The sequence below is a fragment of the Chelmon rostratus genome, chromosome 23 (genome assembly GCF_017976325.1).
Source record: "Chelmon rostratus isolate fCheRos1 chromosome 23, fCheRos1.pri, whole genome shotgun sequence".
Taxonomy (NCBI): domain Eukaryota; kingdom Metazoa; phylum Chordata; class Actinopteri; order Chaetodontiformes; family Chaetodontidae; genus Chelmon; species Chelmon rostratus.
This window is the reverse complement of record NC_055680.1, coordinates 6,391,648-6,407,711: the sequence shown is the minus strand read 5'-3', so window position 1 is coordinate 6,407,711 and position 16,064 is coordinate 6,391,648. Positions and strand designations below refer to the sequence as shown.

The 16,064-nt window shown below is 41.6% G+C and overlaps 1 protein-coding gene across 2 annotated transcripts; it reads left to right on the top strand.

Annotated features, from left to right (window-relative positions):
* paip2b (poly(A) binding protein interacting protein 2B) lies at positions 1-11,708 on the top strand. 2 transcript variants are annotated; one of them, XM_041965103.1, is made up of 4 exons: positions 1-253; positions 7,793-7,959; positions 9,257-9,439; positions 9,567-11,708. In XM_041965103.1, exons 2-4 carry the CDS (start codon positions 7,804-7,806, stop codon positions 9,621-9,623), a joined length of 396 nt encoding a protein of 131 aa, XP_041821037.1. In that variant the 5' UTR covers positions 1-253; positions 7,793-7,803; the 3' UTR covers positions 9,624-11,708. The 2 variants fall into 2 exon arrangements, with proteins under 2 accessions (XP_041821037.1, XP_041821036.1); XM_041965102.1 differs by lacking the exon at positions 1-253 and adding an exon at positions 2,859-2,996.
* The last annotated feature ends 4,356 nt before the right edge of the window (positions 11,709-16,064 follow it).

Sequence of the window (16,064 nt, the reverse complement as noted above, 5' to 3'; positions counted from 1 at the left end):
CAAACGCTACACGACACTACGTTTTTCCCCCTCGACGTTTAGCCCAAGAAACTGTGGATTTCTCCGTTTTTACGCAAACAACGCGAGCGGGCTGACGAAGGGGACTCGTTTGGTACGCGAACTGGAGATTTTGTTTTGGAGAATTTCTTGACAGTGAGGATTTCTTGTGACATAAGGGACCGGAAAAAGCCGCCCCCCTTCTCTCCGACAGCTGGTTTGCGGATTCCCCCTTATTTGCGCTTGAAGTTGTGTGGTGAGTCTGTTGTTATTGTGGAGAAGCTAACTGTTTGCTACAGCTGGAAAGAAAGAGCAGCAAGAAAAAAGCATGAATGACTAACTGTCAGTAGTGTCAATTAAAAGATACTTAACTTATGTTATTTTCTGTCTAAGAGCCTATTTCTATATAATTTACAACAGTTACATGGCTAGCATTACTTACTGTGCTGCAGCACGTAAGCTCTCAAATGTAAGTCTGAAAAGATTGTAAAAACTACAATGAAAAGGTGGTAAAACAACTTAAAAGTCTTCTCGTATATTAGAAATGGTTGTATTATGATAGACTACATTGTAAGAGCACTGTCAGTTGCATGGATATATGCAGTCTTCAAATGTTATCTTTACTTGGATCAGTAGTATGAAGGGTAATGCAGCTTCTCTACACACACTGATTTGAACAACAGATTTTGTCATTTAATAGCTTGTTCTTCGTCATTACAATCACTTCGTCCTGCTTACAAAAGTCAGATAAAGTTTAACTTGCTAGGTTTTCTGTCATTAATGGACAGAAATACTTTTATTTCCGAAGCCACGCAGGCATTTGTGTTTAGGAAGAGAGTAAGGAGTGTAGTGGTGGCGCTTGAGAGATGTTTGTTCACATGCTGCATTCAAGTACCCATTCTGAGCCCCGATTTTTGAACATCAACGCTACTGTGACGTGTAATACTGAAACGCTTAAATTCGTGAGTTTATTATTTCCTAATATTTTGGCTTTTGACCCTATCAAGCGACCCTGTCTGCTCGTGGCCTTATGATTCCCTGTGATATTGTTGCATCAAATCATTTTTAAATGGGTCAAGAGCTATCCAGCATTTTGCAATAAAGAAGGAAAGATGAGTAAACATCTGCATGGATTAAGAAAAATCTGTGTTGAAGGCTTTATTTACTTTCCTATTTTAAATATTTCTTACATCACATTTATCCTGTGATCCACTGGGGGACCCTAACCCCTACATTGGGAGGCATTTTACACCGCTTTGTGACATTTTAAAAGCAATCAATCAACGACAATAGCTGTAGCCGCAGCCCTTGTAATGTGTACATTAGCAATAGCAAAAACAGGGTTTTTGTCCTGTAACAGGACAAGTGGCTTTCTACCCTCAGCTGCCAGTTGGTTAGGTAAACCTAAAAAGAACTAATGTAGTATAATACAACAGCATTACAATCAATCCTGACTTCAAGAAGGCTATAATGTTCATCTTTTTGTTGAAACTTATTCAACTTAATGACCATTTTGGAGGATGTAGTTTGTGATGCTTTTAAAATATACTGTGTGTATGAGATGTGTTTCTTATGTTCAGTCTACCCTCATTGATATAAACATGGTGCACTATTAGAAACAATGCAGTAAAATGCAGTACAGCTCAATAGCACTCGACTGTCTTGAAAATAAAATGATTTTTTCTCTGATTGGAAGGACTAATAACATCTAAAACTTCTAACCTGAGAATAAAGAAACAGAATGTATATTTTAGGCTATGACACTTCAAACCTGGCAGTGTTTATTTGTGTTGTAAAATTTGTTCTTAATAGAACACCAAAAAACCATCCTCGTTTGGCTCTTTTTTCATCAGGAAAAAAAAAATTGGCTCTTTTTCATCAGGCCGGACAGCAGAGGAAAGAGGGTCAATGATTTAATGTGTTTTTCTGCTCCAAGCATGTAAGAGCTGGATCTTTTTCAATCTTGGATCCATCATTCAATCACATGCTATTAGCCTCTGGGGGGAATAGGAATGGAAATACTGTGGTGGGATAGAACCATCTGGTTGCATATCCGGGCCACGTCTGTTTCTGTGCATGGCTGCAAATATTTTTCTGCACAGTAAACAAACAAATATTTTTGTTAATGCTGGAAATCAGCATGTTCTGAATGTTGTCACTTGCCCACATATGCTATTATTCAGGTGAACTCAGACATCCAAAATTGGTGGATGTGGATGAAATCTCAATATCACATATCACACAATCAAACTGATTTTCAAAGCAATTAACTGTATTCCACTGTTATAGATTACATGAGACCAAACTCTTTATGTTGTATATGTTAGTTTTTAATTACAGTTTACTCAAAACTAGAGCTGAAACAATTAGTCGATGAATCAATGGTGTAAGTTATTTATCAAGAAAAAATGGCAATATAAATATTGCTTTGTTCCAGCCACACAAATATGATTTTCTGCTTTTTTGTGTTAAAAAAACGGAACACGTTAGAGGTTTGGTATTTTGGCTTTATTCGTGATAGTAACGGCTGGAAAGAGACAGGGACGGCAGGGGAAAGAGAGTGGATGACAGACATGCAGTTAGGGGCTTTGGGCTGGAATCTAACCTGGGCTGCTGCGGTACCCGGTACCCAGCATTGACGCATGGTACACGGTCTACAAGGTGGGCTGCCGTGGTGCCTGGCATCAGAAGGTGTCACCTTGAGTTGTGGTAAATTGTAATAGACATTTTTCACAATTTTCGCATCATATTCACGTGAAAGTGGCTTGCAATTCCCGCACTTTTGAAAGTACGCGAACGCAGCACCAGACCACGTGACCACTCCAGCTTTCTAACGTTAGCAAGGTGGCTAACAGGATTTAGCTAACTTGAGCTACGTTGCATCGCAGCAGAGAGTAATACCCACTGGAGAATCGACGAGCACGCAGTCGTCGCTGTTTAGTTGCATTAACTTTGTGTAACGCTACACTTTAAAGCGAACAGCGAGAGCACAATGCCAGGTAACTTTTGCGTTTAAAACCTTGAATTATGACGGTTCGTCTCGTGTTTGTGAAGCTGTGGTAATGGCTTGTTTTGTTGACCTGCTTCACTAATGCTGCCATGCTGTAGCAGCGTGCTAGCTGATAGCGGAGTAGCCGACTTTGTTTAGCCTCAAGCATCCGAACGGGAATGCAGCTTGACCTCGGCGCATTGTTTATGTGGTGTAATAGCTGACCGTGTATGTTTAACTCGGTGCTTTGTGTTCGTTTTAGCCGTTTTTCACGCAAACGTACTCCGCGAGTTAAATGAAAATAAGTGTTTTCAGCCATCCAGCTCTGTACCCTTTGTTGTTGCTGGGATAGCTTTCACCTTAGGCCCGCTCATTGACAGCACGGCTATGTGTATCTGTGGAGCTTGCCACCGTAAACTAGCCACTTAGCATTACCTCGGCTAAAACCGTCCAATCCATTTACCAACTTCCCAGGTAGGCCTGGACACCTGGGCTAGCTGTGAGAAGACGTTAGCAGGCTATAAGCCACTACGACACAGCTCCTGTTACATACAGCACACAAACTGTTACATTACATAAGCTGTTATGTAGCGGTTTATTCTGTGCATTTCAAAGCTGCTCTTATACGCTGTTGATGGAGTTGCACGGACCTATTTTAGCTTTGCCGTCTTCCCCACTTTTTGTCGCTCCGCAGATCGGAGCTTTGTTTCAGATTTTATTCTATTTTTTTCCCCACATGCAGGTACTCAAAGTCTCTGTTATCTTTGGAAATTAACAAATATATTAAAACAGCCTCCTCAGCAGATTGAGCCGACAGTTTCACGTGTTGAATTTAATATCCTGTTCTTTTAAGCATTTTCTTTTTTTATAGTTAGTGCAGAGACTTGCTTGGTTATCCGGGTAATTTAAGATGTATTATAAATCAGTGTATAATTAGGGTAAATGAAAAAATACTTTTAATCTTTTGAATAAGTAACACTTTTTATAGCTTCTTTATTTTCATTTTTATTTAATTGTTAATGTAACGTTAATTTCCTTAACTAATTGTCCATTAAAACGCAAATCTTTGTGGAAAAATGTCCATTGCAGTTTCCCAGAAAGCACAGCGATATTGTCAAATTGTTTTCCTCCTTTCTAAAAAATATTCACTGTACACTGACATGAAAGTGAGAGATACAGATAATCATCCTTTTTTTGCAATAATTAATCACTGCGTTTTTTGGCTTTTTTGTTTTATAAATGACTGACTAGAATGACTGTTAGAATTTAGTTGGTAAAGTGGCTGAAAATGGTTTAATTAAAGTCTGTCATGGTTTCACAGAGCCCAGTGTGTTGTTTCAGATATTTTTGTCTGACCAACAATCAAAAACCGCTCAATATTGAATTTACAGTTCCATTAAAGCTGCTGGAGCCAGTGAAGGTTTGCCTCTGCTTCATAAACGACTTAAAGGATTGGTATGTTTACAAAATAGTTGCCACTTAATGTTTAAATAGTGAACTGGGTCTGTTTTCCTCCCTTTTAACATAAATACACCTCCAATTTCATTTAATGCAAAATAAGATAGGAAAATGTAGAATTAATGTTATGGATTAGCAATGAAGGAATGCGTTAAAAAGGCAGCAAAAGTGGCATTTATTATTGGCCTTTATCAAGAGGAAGGCTTCATTTGAGCCTAGAAATGCTACATACAACGGAGATGTGGAGATTAGTCATCAGGAACATCCAGTCAGAGAGAGTTGACATCATCTACAACTGGAATGCAGATGAAAGTCTTTCAGATCACAACATAAGGTGACTGACCCAGAACTAGAGCTCAGTCAGTAGCAATTTTTGTTAACATTCTGCTCGCAGGCATGGAAGATGCTAGGCTCCGCTAACTAAATATTACATGGTGACCAACACATGGTTATGCAACATGAACATGTTAAGTGCTACATGCAGTACATAATGGCACACTGCTCGCCGTCTCCCACTTTTCCTTATTCATGCTGGATCAACCATCAGGCACTCCTGTGTCGCCTGAATAGAGGCATGATTACGGCGATTCTTAACTGCTAGAGCTGATTTTTTTTTTAAGGCTGAGATTCACAGCATTGTTTTTCTCACTGATAAATTTATTGGCCATTTTTTCTTAAATTTAATATATTGTTTAATCTGTAGAATGTCAAAAAATTGTAATAGCTGCCTGACACATTTAAGGCCATGTTTTCAAATTGCTAGCTTTGTCCAAAACTTGATGTTCAATTTAAAGCAAATCCTTAAATTTGAGAGGCTGGAACCATAAATTTGTTTGGTATTTTTGCTTGATAAAGGACTTGAACAATCACTTAAGCTCAAGCCTCAGTGCATTTCCAATTTTGCTGATTGACGTCTTGGGTAAACTTCATTGTTGTCCGCTTTGTTCACTCTTATTTCCGTGTCTGATGAATGGAATTAAATGCAGCACATCCTGTTTGGTAAACTTTGGGAATCGATGTTCAAAGTCTGGGTTGTTCCGTTACACTTTATAAGCTCCAGTAAAGATTAATTTGAGCACGCTGGCACAGTCACACACGCCGGCTTCAGACACTTAGAACATAATGGCACCTTGCTCAACTAGTGCAGAATTAAATTTAGGCCTGTCGTATTCTCTTGCAAAATGTCCTTTCTTACCCTCTCACTCTCTCCTGCCCTGATTATTATTTGCCTTCATAGCTAACATCTTGTGTAAATCTGTGCACTGCATAATTAGATTGCTTTATCACTGACCATAGAGACTCCAGCTTTGAGCCAGGCCGGCACACCTCCTCTCAGTCTACTAACCTATTTAGATTATACAGGTTTGTTTGAACTCCTCCGAAGGACACCGTGTCCGTCCACTGCGTACAATGAACAGCAATCTGTCTCGGGTCACCCTCGGCTTGTATGTTTGTCACATGTGGACAGCAGGTATAGGCGTTAACGTAACATTATGTCCTCTATGTGGCAATTGGGTGGGTGCAGCTGCTGGGAATTTAAGGAAAGTCAGCCCTCGCAAGTCAAACATTGCAATGGTGTGTCTGCATCTGGTTGACCCTGGGGCTGTGGGCACGGCTCGGTTGAGATCATCATTTTCTCTCTTTTTTTTTTTTTCTTCCCTCTCTCTCCCTCTCTCTCTCTCCCCACTGCGAGGCTGCAGTTGAGTCATGACAAGTCTGTTGGAGCTGGCTGGCAGTCTGAGGATTATGTCATTATAGTGGGCATTTATTATAAGAGCAGGAGTTCTGTGTTGCTGAAGTCCAGATGCACAATCATGTATGGTCACTACTTTTTCATAAGTGTAGCATACTTACAGTATGGTAGTTTTGATTTTCTACTTCCTCTAAGCTCAGGCAAGATTTTCATAAGTGGCAGAATGGTATTTTAACAGCCAATGCAACATATATGCTGCAAGGTTGGAGAAGAAGCGTGACAAGATGGAAGTTCTCACAAAGCAGAATGATGAAGCTGGCTCTTTGTACTGAGATGGCTGACGACCAGGTTTGCTTTCAGCGCAGCGTCACTGCGTTTTTTCTTTCATGAAAGTTGTAGGTCGTTCCATCAGAAAGTACAGGATGAAATGTGCCGAAAGTACAGAATATCCCTAAATAACATGAGTACTCTCAAAATTACTCTCTGAAATTACCGTCTAAGCGATTGGCACGTAAAGCTCAACATCAAAAGTACCAATTTAACAGCAGTGTAGCCAGAATGCCAGTAAGGCATCTGTACTGAAGCCAAACATTGATTCTTCACTGAATTTCATTTTTCACTGTATGAAAGCGTTTTCCTTCTTTTTAATAGATCTCAGCCATCTGAAAGCAGCGGGACAGATGTGCGCGTTACACCTGCAGCGTCCGCATTGCAACACGCAGCAACATAATGCAAGATGACTCATTGATTTGCTCTTTAACTTTTTTCCAACTAACAGTGCTCTAACTTGGGCTTGTCTTTTGCATTTCCTGGTTTTGCTGTCCTTGACTTAGATTTAAAACTGGCTTGACTCGATTGTTTTGCTCCACACACTCAAGCTAAACTTTTGTATGGAATTGAGTGAGTTGACGTTGTTGCTGTATTTTCTTTTTATTAGCATAAACCAAAGCACTTAACACCCTGGATGTTTGCCTGTGAGTGTTGCTGTGTGTCTTCATGATGTCAGTCTGGGCCTGTGGGTTCTCCCACTTAATAACACAGTGTAGCCTTTTAGCATAGCACTGCAATTCGCCAAGCTGAAAAACTATTGATTGCGGTCGTAAAATGTCAACGACTCTATTAAGCCTTCAGCCTCATTTGGGTATTAGCAGTGAGAACATTTTTAGATATCACAGAGTAGTGTTGGAGAGCAGGATCAGTCCCAGCTGCTGTTGCAGTTTTCAGCCTGTTTCTTATTCAGATCATGAGATATGGAAAATTGTTCTTTGGCGGTTTTATTGTTTATGAGCTGTGAGGCTTGATGAAGACTTTTCTACCCGTGGGAGCAGTTTTCCAGCTGTAGCTAAAATGTAATTGAGATGCTGCTAATTTGCTCAATTTGTATCCCGGGCTGAGACGTTGGTGCCTCGATTCAGATGAGATCATGTCAAGTTAACAGCCAATGAGACCCAGCTGGGGGCTAATGAACAGGAGGAGTCAAAGTTATCTGGTTTCGAGCATGGATAAAATGAAGTTTGTATGGTCTTTGATTCGGTTTTTGGAAGCCGATTGTGTGTGAAGTTTTGAGCTGAAGTTTAATGCCGAGGGTCTGTGTTCCTGTTTTTACGTCTGGACCAGTTTTCCAACTATTATTATGTAACTGTCTCCTCTTGCAGAGCCGGCTGAGATGAGCGGTCCAGAGGTGGCCAAGACACCGGGAGGAGGAGCTCCAGGCAAGGAGGGGAAGGAGCCAGTGGCCAATGGGCACGCAGGAGAGGGCAATGACGCCAACCCATTTGCTGAGTATATGTGGATGGAGAATGAGGAGGAGTATAACAGACAGGTTTGTGCTCATACTGTATGTTTTATAGATGTAATAATACTTTTAATTCTTGTGGTTCAGCAGATTTTAGAGACACACACACAGTCTCATCATCTTCCTTTAAGCTCAGTATCAGCAGGATGAAGTAATTCTATCAAAGTCAGAGTTCTTGTAGTGGGCTCTGACTTTGACTATGATATAGCACTGTGTCAAAACTTAGTCTCCTCATTGATTACAGTGAGACCACTGCGTTGAGGCAGAGGACTCTGGCAAAAAAAACACACAAGGCTGTCCTGCCAAAAAGTTAAACCTGACTCAGCCGTAGCTGCAAGGCAATGCCGCATCATCTGCCTGTGTCGGCCAATCAAGAAACGTCAAGGCTATGTTTAAGGTCAATTAGAAACTGTGTCTCCATGACATGTTTTGTCCACCAGGGAGCACTGACATCTTTTATTTTGCACTGTCACATGTATTTATGTGTATATGTAGGTCGCAGTTCTTTAAAAGAACAAATGTAAATGATCTTTATTTTGTGTTCATTAAAAAAATGATGAGGGAGAGTGGGGAGCTACATACAACAAAGGTCCCCATCCAGAGCTGAGCTGGGGATGCTGCTGTTCATGCTTGATGCCCCGAGGCCCCCCTCCCTGGATCTCCTCAGCAGTACATGCAGCAGCATGCCCACAACGACACACGGCTTCTTTTAACTTTATAAATGCAGAGCTTGTCAAGTGTTAAAATCTATGGCCATGTTAACGTCTCTCCCTCCCGCACCTGCTTTCCTGCGTCAGATTGTGTTCTTTGCGAGGTTGCTTGGATAAATTAGAATTTGTATGAATTGAGTTATACCTGCTGCTTCTACCAACCCCCACTCCCCTTGTACATTCAGTTCTGCCATTTTATTTAGCTGTCCCCCACCCTCAGGGCAGCTGTTGACTGATAACAATCCACAGTTTAACAGATCTGTTTTCCTCCGTTACCCCACACATGCTCTCCTCGTTTGTCTTTCATTCCTCACCCTTCATGTCCTTGTGGGTCTGAGGTTATTTGGACCCTCAGGTCTTAATCACTTTAGCTTCATAGTTAGTGTTATATATGCAGTATTTTTTTTCCCAATCAATCTTTTTCCAATATTGAGCTCTCTGTATCTCTCCCTCTCAAGTCTCTTTCTCTTGCTTGGCTGAATGACTCATGTGTTTTAATGCCACCACATTACTGAGGAGATTTTATCTTTTCAAGCAAGTAGGTGGATGGTGCTCGTCTGTCCCCTTGCCCCCTGTCACTCATCTCTCACTTTCTTCCTTTCGCCATCGCCCAGGTGGAAGAGGAGCTGCTGGAGCAGGAGTTCTTGGAGCGCTGCTTCCAGGAAATGCTGGAGGAGGAGGACCAGGATTGGTTCATCCCTTCGCGTGACCTCAACAACCAGGGGGTGGGGCAGCTGCAGCAGCAGCTGAACGGCCTGTCTGTCAACGATCACCACAGCAACCTGGAGGAAGTGGCGGTGAGTCCGAGATGCATGTGATTTCACAACAATGTTTTTTTTTTTTTTCCCCCAAGCTCACTTAGATCATGAAGCTTAGGTTAACAGGAGTTTGTTCTTACTCTTTTCACCTTGTCTTTACCTGCAGAGGAAGAGCATCTTGAATCCTGAAGCGAAGGAGTTCGTCCCGGGGAAGAAATACTAGGAGTCCCCCTCACCCCCATGGAGCCTCCACACACACACACAAACACACTAACACACACACACACACACACCAGTCCTCACATATTCTCAGAGACTCTGGCGGCCACGACCGCGCACACACTGATTCTCACACACACGTATGCACACATGTACACACTTGAAGTCAGTGGCGTGCTGGCAGGCCCAGTTGGGGGGTGGGGGGATTTCTTTTTCTTTTCTTGTTTCTTTAATCTTTTTATTTCCTGTTTGTTTCTTGTAAACTGAGGGACATTGGGAACAGGGGTGGGGGGTGGGTGTAATACCAGCACTGCCCTACTGCGGGCGCTAGCTCATCATTGCATTTCAGATGACACTGTTGACATTTTGAGTACGCAGATCTCATTGTCGTCCCCCTGGAACAGAGGCAGCTACCAAGGAGTGATGCCAGGAGAAAACTTCAATGCGAAACATCGAATTAACTTCAAAAATCACTTCTAATACTTGTTAATTTGCGTGCTGTCAAATTTGAAAAACATCAGCGGTGGGTGGAGGGTTTCCATGACAGGTTAGAAAGCGACTAACGTTTCAGGGGACTTGATGGGTTTCTGCTGCTGCTCTGTAGAGTCACCATGGTCAGTCATACCTGTTAACGTTTGCTCCTGTGATGTCACAAGCTCCCTGTGACATCACAAATCTTGCTCATCTAGAAATGCGGGTTCTTATTTGTATCTGCAGCGGCTCCGTTCCAAACCAAATACAGCCCCCCCTCCCTCCCTGCACGCTTGTTTTTGAAGTGATCTTAACAGACGTGGACAGGTGTAATCATGGATATGGAATTATTTTCCCAATTTATGTGGAAGTCCATGTTTATGTTTAGTCCAGCTTAGTAGAACAAGGGTGTGAGTTTCCTAGTCACACATCAAGTTGAGTTTGGCAAGAAGAAATGTTATTATAGAGGGAAGGTCGGAGCTTTTTGAACCTTTAAAAAAACTCATTTATCGCCATCTTTTTGTTCGGCTTTTTACTTAAGTTCAATTTGGATTTATGGGGTGTAGTGAACAACCTTGTTACAGGGGAGTATTTGGTCTGGAACTATGCCACTGTCTCTCTGCTGAGCAACTTGGTTTGTCCAGCATCAGATCAAGTGTCCATATCCAAATCAGGTTTTCAAATAGCCTCTCCTCCTCCTCTTTTCTTTTTTTTTTTTCTTTTTTTTTCCTTCATGTTTTGAGGATGAGGCATTTTGTGTCTCTACTGGGTACAGTAACCTGTGGTGTCCATTCAGTCCTGTTTGCAGGAGGAAACGCAACGAGACAGTATTGTCATGGCCAATCAGAATAAAGCAGTATGGAACATGTGGCTGACAATGTGGCCTCCTTGCCGTTCTTCTCTTTGTAGGTTGGCTTCTTTGGGGAAGTTCTTCTCTTTAACCATAAATCTGTGTTGTGGTCCGGCTTTCCTGAAGCGTCGCCCCCTTAGTGCAAGTGTAACCTCCGTTAAGTTGTGAGCCAATAGGAAGAAGCGGTATATGTGAAGATGCTTTTCAGGAAACCCAGATTCTTAACAGCTTTCTTGAATTGAGTCTGTTTTTCTAGTTCTCAGCCATCTTGGCTTAAAAATGCAGAGGCAGTATTGTCATAAGGGAAAATCATGTGAACTAAACATTAATCTTCTTAATGCCCTGTTTATTTGTGGTATTAATAATGTCTGGTCTTTTTGACTGTATTAGTGTTAAGTAGACACTTGGGTACTTGCACTTCGTTGAAGTGTCTAACAGGTGAAAGCACTTTGTTGTGCAGCTTTTCCAGTTCTCAGCCTAACAAGTACTCGAGTGTCATTCTTAAAGCGTGCAGCAGAAACGTGGTTAAAGTGGAACTTCCTCGCACCGTGTTGGACCACAGCTGTCGAATGGCACCCTGGTGAAGCCAATAGGAATGTCCGCCAGGTGGATTGTACAACATGAAATCATTTTTGGTGATTTTGTTTAGCTGAATTAGATGACAGAAGCCGTTAAAAAAAAAAAGAAAGAAAAAGAGGTCCAGAAGACACAGAGTATGAATTTCAATACAAATAAAAATAATGAAAAAAGACAAATAAAGATGTTAAAGACAAATACCCTGTGTTCGTCTTTTATTACGTTTGAGGGTTTGTTGCGTTTTGTTGTTGTGTGAATATTAATGACAGTGAAGACATAGGTGTGCATGTACGCACACGCAGACACACACACACACACACACAGCCTCATAACCTAAAATTAGCAGTGACTCATTTTTCCTATTTTAACAGTATTTACTGTAGTATGGAAAGGTCTTTAGTTATTCTAGTGCGACTCATCCAACAGCTGTCAGCACCTAGCCCTTCCTGGAGTGTGCTGACAACACACTTAAGGTTATTCTAACACGATGAATAATGCTAAAATTTGCTTTTGAGAGGGCAGATTAATGATCTGGGCCTGGTGTCAAATAATAAGAATTTGATTTTTTTTTTTTTTTTTTTGGATGAATAAGGATTTTAGAGAGCTCCAGAGGTCTTGAGCTTATTGTAAGTAAACTTGCCAGTAAATGTTTTAGGCTGACCACCTTGTCGTATTTTGATAAATCCAGACAAACATGTATTGGGTAAATTGCAAACAATTAATGAGGCCATCATAGAAGCTTATCAATAGTGTTAATGTTAGTGTTTTATATTCCAAATAACATCTGATATTGGTCACTATGGGAGGAAATATACATTAATCTCTTGCATACTATGCATGTATATACAGTAAATGAGTACAGAATACAGTAAGCGTTGGTTTTGAGATATTCCAGTGCACCAAAATGACACAAACCTCTCCAGGTGGTGGTGCCAACATGCACACATGTTAAACAATGTGAAGGAGCATCAAGAACTGGTAAACTGAGAGATTTTCCCCCTGCCGGCGCTGCAGTTGGCTGCAGACCACCCCAGCCTGCAGAGGCAGCAATGTGACCTTTGAGGTCATCAAACCAGATTCTCTCTGCTCCTCAGCTAAGAGCGGGACTGACTTCAAACAGCCAGAGAAATATTCATTTTCTTGAATAATAAATAATAATAATAATAAAAAAAACTGCAAACTCCAGAGAAAGGTCTCATTTTCTTCATATTTTCACAGTGCCCTGCGTGGCGTGTTGACATAGAAATTCAGGAACTGAATCTCTGGCAGCGATCGTGTGTTTTCACAGCACAGATTTGAAGCAGCATTGAGCCACGCTGGACTCATTTTGGTGCGGTTATGAGCAGACAAAAAACAGTCAGTTCTGATATTTATGTACTAATCTACAGTACAATTAAGGCGGAAAGCTGAGCTCTGTCTGCAGCCCAAGCCACTGGCTGCCATCCTTTGCTGTGGCTTTGGTCGCAGTTCTGGTTGTGTGTGTTGGTGTGGCTGTGGCACGAGCTGTAGTTATATGGTTATTGCTAGGACTGTGATTTGTGTCGGGTTGGCTGCTCTGTACAGCAGCTTTAGCCAGAAACACAGTGTCGAAAAGACAACCAGGACTTGAACCTGGTTCTTCTTTCAGGTGTGACAGCTGTGTTACTCAAACACCACAGAACTTCAGGAGTAGCCTCACCACAATGCTAAGCTAACTCAACCATTGCCAGTTCACACCTGCCATGTAGGTTAGCCAGTGTTACACATAAATAATCTGTTCATCACAGCCTTGCTAATCATTGCAGCCACAGTAATAACCATCACAGTGAAAGTCCACAGTCTAGAAACAGCTAGCTACAGCCACAGCTACCGCGGCTGCTTTATGACTACCGTTAACACAAATGAATGTTCATCACTATTTTCAGACCATATTACCGCTGGAAAGTATCAGCTGTTTATTAGACAGGGGTCGAGAACATTCAAATTGTGTTTCTCTGACTTATATGTATGAAACAAATGGTCTTGTCAGTGTAAAATGAAGGAAGGTGCTTGCAAACCATTTCCCGCCATTTAAGATCTAAAATATCAGTGACTGCGTCTCTCAAAATGTTAGAACCCATGAAATTCACAGTAATAAACTAAACTTGACATAAACAGCATACATGTACATACAGTTTTCCCTTAACACCTATATTTGGTGTTTTCATCTTTTATAAAAGTGGAAAATGTGCTCAGATAAACTTTTGAGCTGCATTAAATGATTGTCTAACATTTTCTATAATTTAATACAGGATAATAAAATGACATTTAGGAGGGACCATTCTGCATGATGAGTACTTTGACTTTTGATGCATTAAGTACAGTTTTCTGATAACTACTAATACTCTACCTGAGCATTTAAACCTCTCTCCAACAGGAGGATGACAACAGGCACACACACCTTCACTGTTTCCTTTGGGTGGCCGCCAGCAGATGGTTTACCGCTGTGTTATGACTCATCCTCAGCTTCCGTGTCCTGAGGCAAGATAACGGAGAATTACAGACACAAGCCTTGACCGCTACCTCAGTTAGTGTGTTTTTCATATGTGGCAACTCTCTCTGCCTGAAATGAGTGGGCGGTTGGAAGAAGAAGCAGCACTTTGAACTGGTTTGCCATGTCTGGAGTGAAATAATGTTTTTTTTAATCCGCCGTGTGTCGAAACAAATCTTGAGGCTCAGATTGGAAGATGAAGTATGTGCTGACGAGGAGGAGGATGGTGGTGAAAGTCACTCTGTTGGATCTTAGGCCGGGCCCACTAGGAGGAGACACACAAGGTAATAAAAGACAAATATACAAGACCATAAAAAATCCAAAGGACAGGGCTAGTTTAGTGATCATCACACACACACACACACTCCTCACCACAGCAGTGTAGCTGTCTTGATACTCTGTCAACCATGGCTTCTTGCTGGGCTCTGTGCAGAAGACCATCGGCTGCACGCGGGCCAGAGATCCTGCACTGCCACGAGGGAAGGCTTGCATGTTAAAGCAACAACTATGAGAGCAACGAAAAGAGAAGAGCACAGAGGGATGTGTGGTAAGAAACTGAAAGAATTGTGAAAAAATGTGTCTGCAGCTTACCAACTGCCCTGCCTGAAAGCATGCTGAAGGAAGATGCCGTTTTTCAGACCAGCAGCTGGTCTCAAGCCCCTCGGGTAGGCACTGTTATCCCAGCTTTCAGGATCTAATCAAGAGTGGGAATTAACAAAGCACGTTCAGTCAAATACTGCACTGAGGTACAGTTTATTTGCACTTCATCATGTGTATTGAGACTATATTTCACACTACTGCTTCCAGGTTAATGAATCGTTTTTGGGTTGTTTTTTTTTTGGGAAATACATTACAAATAAATAAATACATTATTCGCTTTCTTGCAGAGAGCAAGATGTGACGATTTTAGGCAAATACAAAGCCACAGCCAGCAGCTGTTAGCTTAGCTTAGCATCAAGAGTGGACACAAGGGAAAGTTAGTTAGTTAGTCAGTTAGCCTAGCAGCACATCTACAGCTCACTAATTAACCCATCAACTTGTTTTTACAGGCCCGGCTGACCGTTTGAAATTTGAACTGCTGTGAAATTATGTATTCATGGTCCATGAATAATAACATGAACAGAAACAGAGTGCAATCATTTACAAACAAACTGTGTTACACATGATGGTTTTATGAAGTGTCCCTGAGCCCATGTAGCAACATCCTTTATACAGTCATGTGTTCACAAAGTGGTGAACCTCCCGCCATCCTCGCATCTTTCATACCCAATCATGATACCATCACCTGTTACCAATCAACCTGTTTACCTGTGGAATGTTCCCAACAGGTGTTTTTGGAGCGTTGCACAACTTTCCCAGTCTTTTGTTGCTCCTGTCCCAACTTGAAACATGTTGCTGCATTCAGATTATGCAATAAGCAACCTCACAGAAGCCACAATTTCTTTAATGTTACTGTGGAAGGATAATTAAAGGTTATGCATCATGGGACAAATGTGTGTGTGTGTGTGTGTATGTGTGTGTTGTTCTACCTTTGATTGTTGTGATAACTGGAATGGAGGTCACAGGAAGATGTAGCGGGTGCTGCAGCCTGGCTTCTCTGAGGAAATATTCACAGCACTCCGGACACGCATGAGATGACAACACAATCACACCTAAATGTGGACAAATAACAAACAGGTTTATGAGAATAACGTGTGGTTCTCTTCTGCAACAGACATTGTGGCAAATAACCTGCAGTTTGAATGCTGTTGGAATGATAGAAGACTAAAAAATGGAAGAACAAACTGTGAAAGGATTTGGTGAATTTTAGAGAGCACAAGACAAAAGTAGTTGAAAAGGTTTCCTGATTGAAATTTACATCTTAAGTGAAAATTGACAAGAGGAACTGAATGACTCCTGAAGCAAAAAACAGCCATCTGACCTTCCTCGAAGAGGACATCAGTCTTCTGCTGCGGCTCATCTTCTGCCTCCTGCTGCTCCAACACTTTAGCTATCAAACAGGAAGATGGACGGACTGTCAGTACAGCTGCCAGCCGAAG